Source organism: Zootoca vivipara, chromosome 2 (assembly GCF_965207765.1).
Source record: "Zootoca vivipara chromosome 2, rZooViv2.hap1.1, whole genome shotgun sequence".
Taxonomy (NCBI): Eukaryota; Metazoa; Chordata; class Lepidosauria; order Squamata; family Lacertidae; genus Zootoca; species Zootoca vivipara.
In genome coordinates, this window is record NC_142584.1 from 64848751 (window position 1) to 64863915 (window position 15165).

At 41.8% G+C, this 15165-nt stretch overlaps 1 protein-coding gene across 2 annotated transcripts in view; it reads right to left on the reverse strand.

Moving 5' to 3' along the window:
- Window positions 1–1809: 1809 nt before the first annotated feature.
- Window positions 1810–15165, reverse strand: part of LOC118080482 (serine protease inhibitor Kazal-type 5) — a 30996-nt gene continuing 17640 nt past the window's right edge. For both annotated transcript variants that reach the window (XM_035105785.3, XM_035105787.3), the window contains 10 exons: window positions 13349–13449; window positions 11598–11685; window positions 10308–10337; window positions 9731–9760; window positions 7639–7766; window positions 5439–5499; window positions 4979–5100; window positions 4405–4453; window positions 4061–4112; window positions 1810–2112 (listed from right to left, as the gene is read on the reverse strand). In XM_035105785.3, the coding sequence (XP_034961676.1) occupies window positions 4107–4112; window positions 4405–4453; window positions 4979–5100; window positions 5439–5499; window positions 7639–7766; window positions 9731–9760; window positions 10308–10337; window positions 11598–11685; window positions 13349–13449 (615 nt within the window). In that variant the 3' untranslated portion in view covers window positions 1810–2112; window positions 4061–4106. The remainder of the gene's footprint in view (window positions 2113–4060; window positions 4113–4404; window positions 4454–4978; window positions 5101–5438; window positions 5500–7638; window positions 7767–9730; window positions 9761–10307; window positions 10338–11597; window positions 11686–13348; window positions 13450–15165) is intronic.

The window sequence follows — 15165 nt, forward strand, 5'->3', positions numbered from 1 at the left end:
AGATGGGCGGGGTATAAATAATAAAATAATAATAATAATGAATATAGAGCAGCCTTTGCCAATCTGGTACCTTCCAGATGTTTTGGACTACAAGTCCTGTCAGATGCAACCAGTATCTGGAGGGCACCAGGTTGGCAAAGGCCGCCATAGTGTCAATGGTTACATGTGCATAAATGACTGGGCAAAAAGTGATACACGCCATTTTACCAGACCTATCCAGAAGCCAAATTTGAATACCAAAGACTCGCTCCAACTACCGGCCCAACATCTCAGCTGGGGGAAAAATACACAGCTGCCACAGTTAACAGAGTGATTTACAATGATGTGGTTGAAGTGAAAGGGAAATAGAGTGGAGAAATGCAGCAGGCTCTAGCCAAAATGGCCAGAAAAAGACATAGGTAAATTACCCTCAGTTCCCCACTCAACCACACACATACTCAATAGCTTAATACAGCATCGTTGCACACCTAACCAATGCCGGTGTCAGCATACCGTAATTCTGTTTTGGAATGGTGTGATGTCCTCAAAAGAGCAACGCAACATCACAACTTTTACACTGCAATTCTGCACATCAGAAGTTAGTCTCAGTGAAGTCTGTGGGACTTACTCCTAGATAAGTGTGTACAGGACTGCACCATCAATGAGGCATCCACCTCTCCACCCCTCTTCCCCCCTCCCCTTTTCAACCCTATGAGCTTGCCCATTGTTTACTGTTGCTGATTTTGACAAACAAAATAGAGCGTTAAGTGGAATTGTACAGTTTATATTAGGGTTTGCAGCCACATTGCCAACTTAGGGAGCCGCCCTATGCCCACCTGGAGCTTGGTTGAGGAGGCCATAGAAATATGGCACGAGTGCTACTCCCCCAGTGGAAAGGGAGCACACCATACCAAGTCAGATGCCTGCAAATGTTAAGTGTTTTGCAACTAACACTTAAGACTTGGCAGAAGCCATATATGAATAAATGTACCTACTTAGACCTCACAACAACCTTGTGGGGCGGGTACGTCTGGATTTTTGCTATGGGTAAAAAAAACAAAAATGGAGAAGTACTCAAGTCACAAAGTATACTGTATCTGTAGTTGGTATCATGCCGGATGTAAGGGGGAGAGAGTATAGAGAACCTCCCCCTCTCATCAGGAGCAGTTCCTCCCCAAGCAGCCATGAAAGCGCGGGGTCTGAAGGGGCTAGTCAGGAAGCGGAGAGAGAGTGACAGGTCTCTGGCAGCATGGGAGAGCCCCTGCTCCACAGGCGGGAAGAGAGAGAGGCGGAAAGGGGGGACAGGGAAAAGACGGAGCGTAGACCCTTTCCCCCGGCACTGGAATTAAGGAGGAGGAGAAATGGGAGGAGATTCACTGTCCCGAGGCTATTATGTTGGTCGAAATCGCGCAAAGGGGCAGTGCTGGATTCTGGATCGGAATGAGCAGACATGCATCCAACAGCTCGTTACACTGTAAATAGAGTGCACCAATAAAGACTGTTAAAAGACAAGCATGTGGAAAGTCGTTACTCTAGAGTAGTCACAACAACCCTGACACCTGATAATTAGATATGGCCACTCAAGATTTTAGTGTGCTAACGGATGCTATTAAGGGATCTGGGCATCTCTTTATTTGTTAAGTAAAACCCTCATTGGGTTTAAGCACACTAAAATTTGAATCAAATCAAGGTTAAAAAGTCAATCTACTGGAAGATCCATCAACTAACTTACCCGTTGTTCCTACTGAGAAAATATAGGGCAAAAAGAAGGTTCTTAACATTCAATATATTCTTAAACATGGCCAAAGGGAATGATTGGCAGAGATCATCTTAGGTTTTATTTATTTATTTATTGAAGAAACTCAATGAGATTGGTGGAGGTGAGAAAATGTTCTGGAGTGTCCATGGAAGAGGGAAGAATGAAACTCAATAAGGAAGCAAATGGAAGAGATCGTCTGATGACTGGGTCATCAAGGTCTGTCACCCTGTCCCTATGCACAGCAGTGCAGAGTTGTTGCCCATGTACTATAGACATGGGATGGCTCCTTGAATATAATATGAAGGCAGGTTTTGCAACACTTGGGAATGCAGCAGTTTCCTTGATTCTGAATGCCAATTCTTCCATCACTTGCTCTGGGGAAAACAGAATGAATTTAGTCTGAGGTTCTGAGAGGACAAAATCTCTCTAAATAAAACTTTAGGAAGTTTACTATTAGGATAACAAACTTTACTAGGTATGTACTTAGGTAAATCCAGCGCTTTTTTCCTTTAAAAAAAATGTTTAGGGGTACTCTCATTTTGACTCAAGAAAACCACCATTTTATAGTTCAAATCAGGAAAAATAAATACAGTAAATGACAAAAGTACAAAGATTCACAAAATGTTTAGGGGTATCCCTGCATACCCCCAGAAAAAAGCACTGGGTAAATCACTTTGATATGAAATCTATGCTATCTGTTGCTTGCATTGTGGAGCAGACTGTCTTGCAAAGGTTTCACAATTTCAAGAGGCTGAACATTGCCGGTTGAAACATGCCAATGATCTTTGAACTTTACACAGCATTATTTTCTAATAGTAATTTTTTTTTCTGCAAAGTATATTGACAGTTCACAATTGTTCGCAGAGAAATTTTGTTTAAGAAAATAATTAACATTTATTTGTAAAAATTAAAAGTAAGCCACATCCCTAAATTCTCTGGGGCAATAGGAATACATATTTAATACTATGATAACCTAGGGGCTCTAAAAACACACACACCAAAAATGCAAGGCTTGGATGAGGTGGATCAATTTGATATCTGAAAGTCAATAAAATGGCAAATTTTCAGTTATCAGTACACATAAATTTCTAATATTGTCTGCAGAGAGAGGGATATTCTCTGGGAGACACATGGAACTGCCACAGTTATTTCCAAAGTGGCCATCATTTCTGTATGTCGAAAAAGAAGCCCCCTCATAAGTTCCTAAATTCTTGCATGTTGAGCAGAGTTCTTGGGTTCTCTGACTCTGTAAATTTGGTCCTGGAATAATAATAATAATAATAATAATAATAATAATAATAATAATAATAATAATAATAATAATAATTTATTTATAGCCCGCCCATCTGGCTGGGTTTCCCCAGCCACTCTGGGCGGCTTCCAACAGAAAAATAAAACACAGTAATCTATTAAACATTAAAAGCCTCCCTGAACAGGGCTGCCTTCAGATGTCTTATAAAAGTCTGGTAGTTGTTTTCCTCTTTGACATCTGTTGGGAGGGCGTTCCACAGGGCAGGCGCCACCACCGAGAAGGCCCTCTGCCTAGTTCCCTGCAACTTGGCTTCTCGCAACGAGGGAACCGCCAGAAGGCCCTCGGTGCTGGACCTCAGTGTCTGGGCAGAGTGATGGAGGTGGAGACGCTCCTTCAGGTAGCATCTGAAATGATGTTTGACTGAGGCTTACCCCTAAGTAAAGAGACAAGTGGTTGGAGACTTGGTGCTTTGGATCAAGCTATCACAAAAAGCCAACGTGAAATTTCTTGTTCTGTATTATGGCAACATGGAGTTTCAAAGCCACTGCTCTCCTGCTGACACTAATACAGGCGCCACATTTGCTGGGTAGTACTACAGTAATGGGTGAAAGGGAGTGAAGCCAAGAGAGTTTCGCATGCCTAAGGCCATCTAATGAGTTCATGGCAAGAACCTCTTGATTGGACAGTCTCTTAACCACTGCAACAAGATTAAGCTCTCCTCATCATTTTTATACTTGTGTTGATATTATTTGTTGTTAGCCGCCCTGAGCCCGGTCTTGACTGGGAAGGGCGGAGTATAAATAAAATAATAATAATAATAATAATAATAATAATAATAATAATTACCACCACCATTCCCAATCCTCTATTGTGCCAGCCTGCCCTTACTCTACATTCCCATTATTTGAGCAACTGTGAGATTAGAGACATGCATGTACTGGGTGTACATCTGGTTCCTTCCTTAGACTGCGAGTCACCCAAAAATTGCTACAGGTTTTTCTGCAGTGTCCGGTTGTTGTAATAGCCCTCATCTCCCTCATTATAGCCATGTGACTTTGGCTTCTTCTTACCTTTGTCACGCTTTCTTCCTAAAGCTTTCTGGCAACCTGAACGCCTTTATATCTGGGAAGAGAGTCATAGTGAGAGGGTGGTGTTACACATCTGAAGGCCCAGGTGTGTCAAAATGACATCAACTGGGGTGTGTGCGTCAAAGCAAGAATCCTGACACAAGGGCGGAAGGGGTAGGACAGAAACTGACCCAGCGCTGAGAGGACCAGTTCACAGTTTACACAATTGCTAACCTCTCCCCCCCTCTTCAGTTTTATGGCTACAATAAATGGGATGATGAAGAGTTACTATTATAAACTTTTCTGGTGTCCAGTGTCAATCTATGTATAGTAAGAGCAGAACAAACCTTAGAGCATGGTCCAATATTTTTTATACCAATTTCAGATTTCGTTTTTCTAAAAAAAGGGAGAGAGAATTGATTAGTGTGAACACAAATACAGCCCTAATAACTTCGCTGGTAGAAAGGCCTTCATAGTAAGGTCACAGAACATTTCACAGATTAGATGTGATGCTAAAAATAATTCAGAATATAATCTGCTGCAAAGGTTGAGAAAGAGTTTGTTTTCTGTCTCAGTATAAACATTGCCATTAGATCTGTTGCTGATGGTTCTCTTAGCTCCTTTTTAAGCATTGCATAGAAACATATTTTACGAATCAGGATACCTTAAGAAGCACCACACATTTTCCTTCACCTGGAAAATGCAACAGTTCTGATGAAAATAGCCCACTTTGAGTTCATTGTAATCCCCACAATTCTGTTGAAAGTAAAAATGGAATGGTTCCGCTATGAATGTGTGTGCAGAGTTAAGAGGATCCTTCGCTGCTGGCCACTTCAGTGCACGAGAACCCCTGGTTTAATTAATGAAAAAGCTGTATGCCTTTCAATATTATTATGGGCATGGTAGGCTTGGTTTACTCACAGGATTCTGTCACAGAGCATGCACTCACTGCCGTATGTCTCGCCATCTGTTCCACACACCTCCTGGCTTCTCCTCTTGCAAAGGACTTTCCCTCTGGTTTGGGGGTATTGACTGCAGTCAGCCTAACGAAACAGCAGCAAAAATACTAGAATGGACACTTGGAGAAGACAACTGGACTCAGCCATCACCTCCCAGGTTGCCATATCTGATTAACCTTATATTTTGATAAAGTTTGGAAGAAACAATGATAAACTGATATTTGGCAGATCTGGAAACCTAAGGTGGCACCTGACAAAGTCATACTCAGAACGGACCCAGTTAGTTTTGACTAACTTAACTCCATTGATTTCAATGGGCTTACTCTGAGAATCACTTAGTCAGACACCATTCCTTTAGTAGTTCCATTTGAGCCAACAGATCATTAATGCTAGCCCTGCCCTCAAACTATTCAGAGTCTTACCTTTACATGACCAGCTTGACATTCACCTTCATTCTTTAGTGTAAGGGTATCTTCAGCTTTCCTAGAAATAGAAAAATAAATGTTATATGGTGCTCCCCTATCACTCTTCTAAAGTGAGTAAACCCTATGGTCAACTTATGGTAGACTGTGTACAGAACAGATATAAGACAAGATATAGACAGAAGGTACAAAATGGTCATGTTTGGGAGAGGATTCACATGATGGCTCAGCCAAGGCATTCCAAAGCAGGGTAAGACACTGTTGGTTTAGGACAGGCTTCCTCAACCTCAGCCCTCCAGATGTTTTTGGCCTACAACTCCCATCATCCCTAGCTAACAGGACCAGTGGTCAGGGATGATGGGAATTGTAGCCTCAGAGCATCTGGAGGGCCGAGGTTCAGGAAGCCTGGTTTAGGATATATTTGAATTGAAGATGGAACCCTTAACAACGGCACAGCCTGGCTGACTGCTGGTGCCAGATCTAACCACACCAAGCCCCACTCCCCAAACTGCACCCACCCTGCTTTATGTTGCATTATGCGCTATATTGTATTTATTGTGTGTTTCAGCTGCTCCTCCAGTGGCATACAAACAATAATTGAACAACATTAAAATCAGCAAAATGACAAGCAAAACAATCCTCGGCATTACTCAGTGTGTCATGCTACCTAACTGCTATGCTGCTTCCAAGTATTGAGAGAACTGCTTGAGGATCTTTTCACATGACTATCAAGGGTATAATAATAATAATAATAATAATAATAATAATAATAATAATAATAATATATACCCCGCCCATCTGGCTGGGTTTCCCCAGCCACTCTGGGCAACTTCCAACAAAATATTAAAATACAATAGTCCGTAAAACATTAAAAGCTTCCCTAAACAGGGCTGCCTTCAGGTGTCTTCTAAAAGTTTTTCTCTTTGGCATCTGGTGGGAGGGCGTTCCACAGGGTGGGTGCCACTACTGAGAAGGCCCTTTGCCTGGTTCCCTGTAACTTGGCTTCTCGCAATGAGGGAACTGCCAGAAGGCCCTCGGCACTGGACCTCAGTGCCCGGGGGGAACGATGGGGGTGGAGACGCTCCTTCGGGTATACTGGACCAAGGCAGTTTAGGACTTTAAAGGTCAGCACCAACACTTTGAATTGTGCTCAGAAACATACTGGGAGCCAATGTAAGTATTTCAAGACTGGTGTTATGTGGTCTCGGCGGCCGCTCCCAGTCACCAGTCTAGCTGCTGCATTCTGGATTAGTTGTAGTTTCTGGGTCACCTTCAAAGGTAGCCCCACGTAGAGCACATTGCAGTAGTCCAAGTGGGAGATAACTAGAGCATGCACCACTCTGGCGAGACAGTCCATGGGCAGATAAGGTCTCAGCCTGCGTACCAGATGGAGCTGGTAAACAGCTGCCCTGGATCACAGAATTGATTTCAGGAAAGGTGCCTGAAATCCCTAAACACAGTATTCTCAGACTAGGGCAGGTCACTCGAGCAATTGCTAGTAAGTGCAGGTTTCAATTTTGGGCTACACTGCCAATGTTTTAAAAATCACACACACACAGATCACAAAACAAGTTCCAAAAGCTAAATCCTGGATGTTGTGTGATAAGTTCAGCATGTCAAAGCTGAACGCGTAGACTTTTTAAATGTCCACTAACATGCACCTCATAATGGTTGTGTGAACCAGCTCTTGTGGAGGAAGTAGAATCTATACACAACAACTTTGGACACTCTTTGGGAACCTGATTACTGATATATATGCTTTTTATGATGAGATCGTGATCAATGAATGCAGACCACGAGGCAGTTGCATTTCATACTGTCATAGTTTGGCCTCACTGTTTTTTGAAGACAGGTCTTTCAAGGTGTGTTAGGACTATGAGGAATTCTCTACCTTTCTTTCACACACACCCTCATCCATTCATCCCATTATGAATTATATCCTATCTTAATTCTTGGCTAGGTGATCATTAAACACGGCTAGAGTTTCCAACGAACAATGACAAAGATGGCATCCCTATAAGCATTGCCATTATCCTGAATTATCTGTCATTCCTTTAATTGGGATCTTGTTGATCTCTGTGTATGTCATTGGAAAATCACCAAGATGTTGGGTAGCTTGCTTTGAAGTAAACACAATTAGGATCCCACAATGAAGTCAGAGTGCATTTGCAATGCCCCCAGAGCAACTGCTAATACTCACACAATTGCGGAACACAGGAAACATTTATTGCTATATGTTTTCTCATCAGTGCCACAAACAGGAGACCACAGAGCATTGCACGAAGTCGCTTCCTTCTTTATATCAGCTAGAATTTGATCACAGTCCAGCTGGATGGAGAAAACAGATATAAGTAAATTAGATAACATACTATAAGGTAACTTACTTAATCATAAATGTTTTAGGACTTACAGAATACATCTAGGGAGGCTTTTTAATGTTTAATGTTTTATTATGTCTTTATATATGTTGGAAGCCGCTCAGAGTGGCTGGGGTAACCTAGTCAGATGGGTGGGGTACAAACAACAACAACAACAACAACAACAACAACAACAACAACAATTGTTCCATCGGCTCACAGCTCTTACAGTGACGTGTTTCATGGTCAAATTTATTCTCAATAATTTTTGGGCTTCTTTGATAGCCTTCACTTGGATAATCCCTCCATACCATCACCCCCAAAGGGATGGGTACAACAAACAATACAGAAAGAAACTGAATATAAGTCCTGCACTGTACAAACAGCAAAAAAGAAAAGAAAAAGCTGGATCTAATCTGATGTGTAGTGCCAGCTAGCTAAGACCTGCTCCATAAAAGGACACATGCAAGGTATTCTAGAACAGTGTTTCCCAACCTTGTGCCTCCAGCTGTTTTCGGACTACAATTCCCATAATTCCTGACCACTGGTCTTGCTAGCTAGGGATGATGGGAGTTGTAGTCCAAAAACAGCTGGAGGCACAAGGTTGGGAAACACTGTTCTAGAACATCTGAAGGCAGCCCTGTTTAGGGAAGTTTTTAATGTTAGATGTTTTATCGTGTTTTTAATATTCTGTTGGGAGCCGCCCAGAGTGGCTGGGGAAACCCAGTCAGATGGGTAGGGTATAAATAATATTTTTATTGTTGTTGTTGTTGTTGTTGTTGTTGTTGTTGTTATTAAACAGGTTCCTTGCACAAGGCAGGAGAATCAACCAATCTACCTGCCACCTCATCGAAGAGCACCCTGTGCATTCCTGAGTCAGTTTGTCAGAATGAGGGATCAGTTCTGTTATAAGAGATCACCCTTCCTGTTCATCTACGGCATAATAATAATAAAAACAATACCTGGGTTGATCACTGTGAGGGTATACATATGTGAGCATACTGCATGAAAGGCTCATCCATCTGTTCTTTTCATTTACACAACCATATATTTAGGAACAGCCGCAGGAGCCCTTCCTTGTAACAAGGGATCTATTAAACAGTAGCTGATGTAACTGTTCTGTTTGTTTCCAGTCACTAGAGGGCAATGTCTCATTCCAACAAATTAACATACTTTCCTAATATTTATGGAGGTGTGTTTATATGTGCAGGCCCGAAGGTACGTGAGTAATTATGAGCAGACGAGCAGAACAAACGTGAGTTTGGTTTTTCTACATATACTGTACAACAGGGACAGGCAAGCTAAGGCCCGTGGGCCGGATGCGGCTCAATCACCTTCTCAATCTGGCCCACAGACAGTCCAGGAATCAGCATGTTTATACATGAATAGAATGTATCCTTTTATTTAAAATGCATCTCTGGGTTATTTGTGGGGGCCTGCCTGGTGTTTTTACATGAGTAGAATGTGTGCTTTTATTTAAAATGCATCTCTGGGTTATTTGTGGGGCATAGGAATTCGTTCAATCCTCCCCCCCCCAAAAAAATATAGTCCAACCCACCACATGGTCTGAGGGGCGGTGGACCAGCCTACGGCTGAAAAAGGTTGCTGGCCCCTGCTGTACAAGAAAGAAACTCATATAGCTATTTGCATATAGCACGATGCAAGGAGAAATATACATTTATGTGTATCCTTTCTACAAAGAATTCAAAAGGCTTGACCTCAGAAAACACTGAAATTTCCAGATTCAGTAGAGGTTACAGTCAAAGACCCAGGAGCATTGGCTTCATACTGAATCAGCTGGCTTTTAATTCCAAGCCACTGTGGGAATTGAAACATTAGAAGCGTGATGTATAAATACCCAAATATATACAAACACTGAACTTCACTTATCATCATCATCATCAACAACAACAACAGCATCCTTATATTTATTACCTGCCCTTCACCTGAAGGTCCTGGCGTGGGCTGCAGAAAAATAAAGTACAGCATTAAAGACAATTTAAAACAAATTTTAGTGGGTTCTAAAATATATACTGCATATGAAATATATATATATGGGAATTGAAACATTAGACGTGTCATGTATAAATACACAAATACTGTACAGTATATACAAATGTTGTAAGCCAAAGTAACACAGGTTCCCAACATGCGTATTAACACATTGTAACTGATCACAGTGGGAATCAAAGCTTAGTCAGCAATGCTTATTGCACATGTGTATTAAACATGAAATGAGGTAATGATGTATATGATTGGTGGAAATTGAAATGCTTTGTTTGAAACTTATAAATACCCCTGCCCGGACCCTTGGGCGGGGTTGCAGTTTTGCGAAAAGATTCGACTGTAACCTATTGCTTTGCAATAAACAACAACAATGGGCTCCTAACTCCTCTTGTCTCTGAGTTTTATTGGCGTAAGTCAGAAGATAAGCCATTTTTGGCTTACAACACAAACACTGAAGTTCACATATCATCATCATCATCAACAACAACAGCATTATATTTATTACCTGCCCTTCACCTGAAGGTCCTGGGGTGGGCTACAGAAGAATAAAGTACAGCATTAATAACAATTTAAAACAAATTTTAGTGGGTTCTAAAATATATATATTTGAAAATATAAGTTTTCAAAGACCAAGGTATAGACGTGTATCTGGAACATTCACTGAAAAATATATAGTGAAGAAGAGAGAAACACCTCTGTGGGGAGGGAATTCCACAACTTTTGGGCTGTACAGAGAATGCCCTCTCCCAGACCACCACCACCACCACCACCCCAAACTTCTGAAGTAAGTGGAGCTCTCAAGAGGGCCTCTTTGCTTAGGTGTGAGGCCCCTACACCTAATAAGGGTGTAGGAAAGGAGGCAGTATTTTGGATATTTGGGGCCAAAGTCATTTAGAACTTTAAACATTACATGAGCACCTTGAATCGGGCCTAGAAATGAAGTGGTAACCATTGTTGCTGTTTTAAAACAGGGGTTTGGATTTGATGTCCCGCTTTATCACTACCGGAAGAAGTCTCAAAGCAGCTAACATTCTCCTTTCCCTTCCTCTCGCACAACAAACACCCTGTGAGGTAGGTGGGGCTGAGAGACTTCAGAGAAGTGTGACTATCCCAAGGTCACCCAGCAGCTGCATGTGGAGGAGCTGAGACGCGAACCCGGTTCCCCAGATTAGGAGTCTACCGCTCTTAACCACTACACCACACTGGCTCCCTGGGTTATATGAGTTCTAAATGGAACGCAGTCAGAAATCTGGCAACTGCATTTTGGACCAATTGAAGTGTCCAAGGTCGGCTTCAAGGTCGGCTCCACATAGAATGCACTGCAATAATCCAGTCTGGAATTTACCAGAGCATGCAGTACCACAGCCAGGCTGTGGGTGATGCATTAAATGCAGAACCACTCCTCACAGCATATTTTGTACTTGGGCACATAGACCAGTTTTATTTAGCAACAGTACAAGCACGGGACACCATAATCTTCTGTCCCTACTGTAGTGCCCACATAGCCACTACTGCTTTGTGACAAGGATTTATTCTGTTGTTGCGGAGTAGTGGTTAGAGGATCGCACTAGGACCAAGGAGGCCAGGGATCAAATCCCCCCTCAGCTTTGAAGCTTGTTGGATGACTTTGGCCAGTCATAATCACTTAGCCTAAGATTCTTCATGGGGTTGTTGTGGGGCTACATTGAGAAGGGGCAGAACCATACACACTGCCTTGAGCTCCTAAGAGAAAAGGTGGTATATAAATCTAGTAAGTAATGTAACCAATAATACTGTATTAGGAAGTGATTTTTACCTTCTTGTCCACAACAGCAATTTTCTTCTGCCTATTGCGGAAGGGCCCTTTCCTACAATTTTCATTGTAGTATGATGACTGTCCTGTCCTAGAAGAAAAGTCACATAAGTTTTTCTAACCCTTAAAAAAATATAAGTGTCAGTAGCCGTCACAACATCCGGTGGCAACAAATTCAACAACTTAATTACTAGGCGTCGCAGGAAGAAGCAAAGCGCTTCCTTTTGTTTGTGTAGAACTGACAGCCCATTAATGTAACTGAAAGATCAACTATTCTGAGAGACGCAAAATAATTTCTCTTATCCTTTTCTGAACTAAAAAGCCTCAATTTCTTTTGAAACCTTTGTTGACATGTTTTACTCTTTATCATTTTACTTACTCTTTCTATACCATTTCCACTATGCAATATCCATTCTGACAGTATAACCAGACTATAGCTGTTACTCCCAATTGTGAATACTTCATAGGTTTTTATAATGCCGCTGTGACATTTGCTATGCTCCTAATCTCACTTCCCTTCTCAATCTCACTTTCTACTCCTTTTCCACCCCAGATATTCCAGTCTGTTTGCATTAACCTCAAATGTCTCCTTCCATTGCTAGCTCTCTGGAATCGATCCTACGAACAGACACCTGAAATTTCTGTTAGATCTGTTTTGGGACATTCTTGCACAATCTCATCCAGCACCTGCTACATTAAAAAAGCTGGCATATTTTTCAGAACGCCAAATATTCCTTGCTGCCTGTTGAACTTGGTCTTCCTTGCCCTTCTCTCCTGTGGGATCTGACATGGCATTTTCTTGCATGGATGACATGGCATTTTCTTTGATCCAACAATTCTTTCTTGCTGCAAGGTTACTAGTTTAAAATGAATGTTTCTACATCTCATGGTTAGAAGTATAGGTTTAAAAGAAACCATGTTTGGACCACATCCAAAGCCAATTAGGGTCACAAATTACAGAAGCATGGTTCTTCAAATATCTCAAGGGCTGTCACATGGAAGATGGAGCAAGTTTGTTTTCTCCTGCTCTGGAGGCTAGGACCTGAACCAATGGATTCAAGTTAGAAGGAGATTCTGACTAAACACCAGGAAGAACATCCTGACAGTAAGAACTGTTTGACAGTGGAACAGACTTCCTAGGAAAGCAGTGGACTCTCCTTCATGGAGGTTTTTAAGCAGAGGTTGGATGGCCATCTGTCATGGATGCTTTAGTTAAGATTCCTGCATTGCAGGGTGGTTGGACTAGATGACCCTCTGGATCCCCTCCAATTCTATGATTATATTAAATTTGACCTGTCTCATCTCTACAAGAAATTTTACTGCCAGATAGAATGTGGTCCTAACTGCTGTGCTATTTGAGCCTTCAACATTAAGCTCAGGTCCAGGAGCTCAATAAAGACTTGGCTCAGTGGCAAAGGAAGAACACATCTATATGTATCGCTTTTGTGGATCCATTCTAAACCTGTCCAACTTCATTTACGCCACCACAGCCTTCAGACACTCATTTAGAACTGAAATTCCTGGATCTCTTCCAAGAAAAGGCAGAGCTGAGTATTAGCAACAGACTGATGATTCCACACTTCATATAGGTAAGTCGTTGTCCCTAAAGAAACCAGCAGGTCATACCCAGGGTCACTGAATATTTGGTCAGACATTTGCAACCCAACTACCTCATTGTGGCAAAGCATTGATAAATTCCCACTTTGGCATCCTAACTGCTATCACACAGATCTTTGCATGTCAAGCATACTCACCCTCCACAATTGGTATATGATCTGTAATCCCCCGATGCAATCTGATACTCTGCGGGGCAAGGATTATTTACATCATTTTTTCCATATGGATTGCAGTTTTTCTGTCAATGGAGAAGAAGCAAGTTTGATAAGAGGGTGGCTTCTTTTCTTGTTCACAAAATAGAGACCATGGTTTGTGCGGACGAGATCTACTCTTTTCCATCAAGAGAGTGGTGATCTTGGAGGTTCTCCCCATCAAAATCTGTGCACCCTTAAACTCATATAAATCAGAACAAAATAGGCTGGGTCAAAGGTCATAGGGAAGGACACAAGAAAAAGTTTCTGCAATATGAAGGCACAACACTTTCTAATGGTACTAATGGAAAACAAGGGCTGAGATAGTGTACAGTACTTAAACTCAAGTCCAATAGAAACAGATTTGTTACCATTTCTAACTACCTTATTCCCATCATTAGAATCATTTAAGTGGGTTAGATCCATTGCGACAAGGAAAGGTTTAGAAGGAATCTCCTAGCTTAGCTTCTCCCTCTCCCTCTCCTTCCCCCCACCCCACCCCACCCCAACCTCCCATTCTCTCAGGCTATCTTCTCTCCCAGCAGGCAAGTCCCAACTACCAGTGAAGCTGTGCTTTTTCTCCCCCCCCCCCAGCAATCCCTTTCTAGATTTGATTGAAGAGGAGGGCCCTCCAACTTGACAGGCAGCTCACCAGGCCCAGCTGCCAAGCCTGCCTGATCACTTTGTCACAGAATGTATTGAGCTGGGATGCATCTCACTTTTTGATAAAGCACATTCCTGAGTACATTGATTGTTCCAGACACTTCTCGTGGTTCAGCATTGCTGCATCTTTCCTCAGATTTGTCTGCCTCACCCAGGACAGACAATAAGTGGACTGGTGTCCCCATCAGTACCTAACCTCTGGTTTAGGATTAATACTGTGTTTGATTGTTTTGCTCTCCGGTTCCCATCATTTTATTTGATACTGTAATGCTTGTGGCAATTTCTGTCACTGAGCCTTTCTTTAAAAATATTACCAGAACAGCCAGCTCCGGCTCAGCAAGAGTTTGTGAGAAGAGAAAAAAGACTGTGTAAAACCAAAATATGCACACATTCTGGCTATCCCACGATAGTGATCACACTAGAAACAACTGTCGTAAAGTTTATTCTCCACTGCCTCAATGCTGTGTATAGTTCATTGTGGAAGGCAAAAGATCAAGCCCTCATCAGAGAAAGAGACAGACCTTTGACTAGAGATGTTAGAAAATTCAGTTGGAAATGAAAAGAGAAATGTAAATTGCTGATGTTCATTTACTCATCCACATATGAACAGAATTCCACCCAGGAAATACTATCAGTATTCGCTGATGTTGTTGCTTTCAGTGCACAAATGATTAGGTTTCACCTCCATTTGCATTGTGTTTCCTTCATATCAAAATGAAGGGTGTGGAATTATGCAATGACCATGTAATTTACGTAAATTACATAACTTTACCACAGTGGACAGTGATACAAATACTGTAGTATTTGGTGACAGACAAACTGCAGCAAGACAGAAGCAATGCTGCATGTGACCATACAGAGCAGAATAGGAAATGATATCTTCTTACATTCCTACATTTGAGTGACAGACGAGGATGACAATGAGATGCAACACAATGCTTTGAAAATGGGGGTCATTATGCTTGAATGTCTTGTAATTTGGGTGTTACAAAATAATGATGCATTCTTTAAAACAGGAAGAGGGTCAAGCTTTTGGACCATCAGAATTTGTCAAACTTGAACGAATTGGTGCAAGACAAAAAGAGGCACAGTGTGTGATT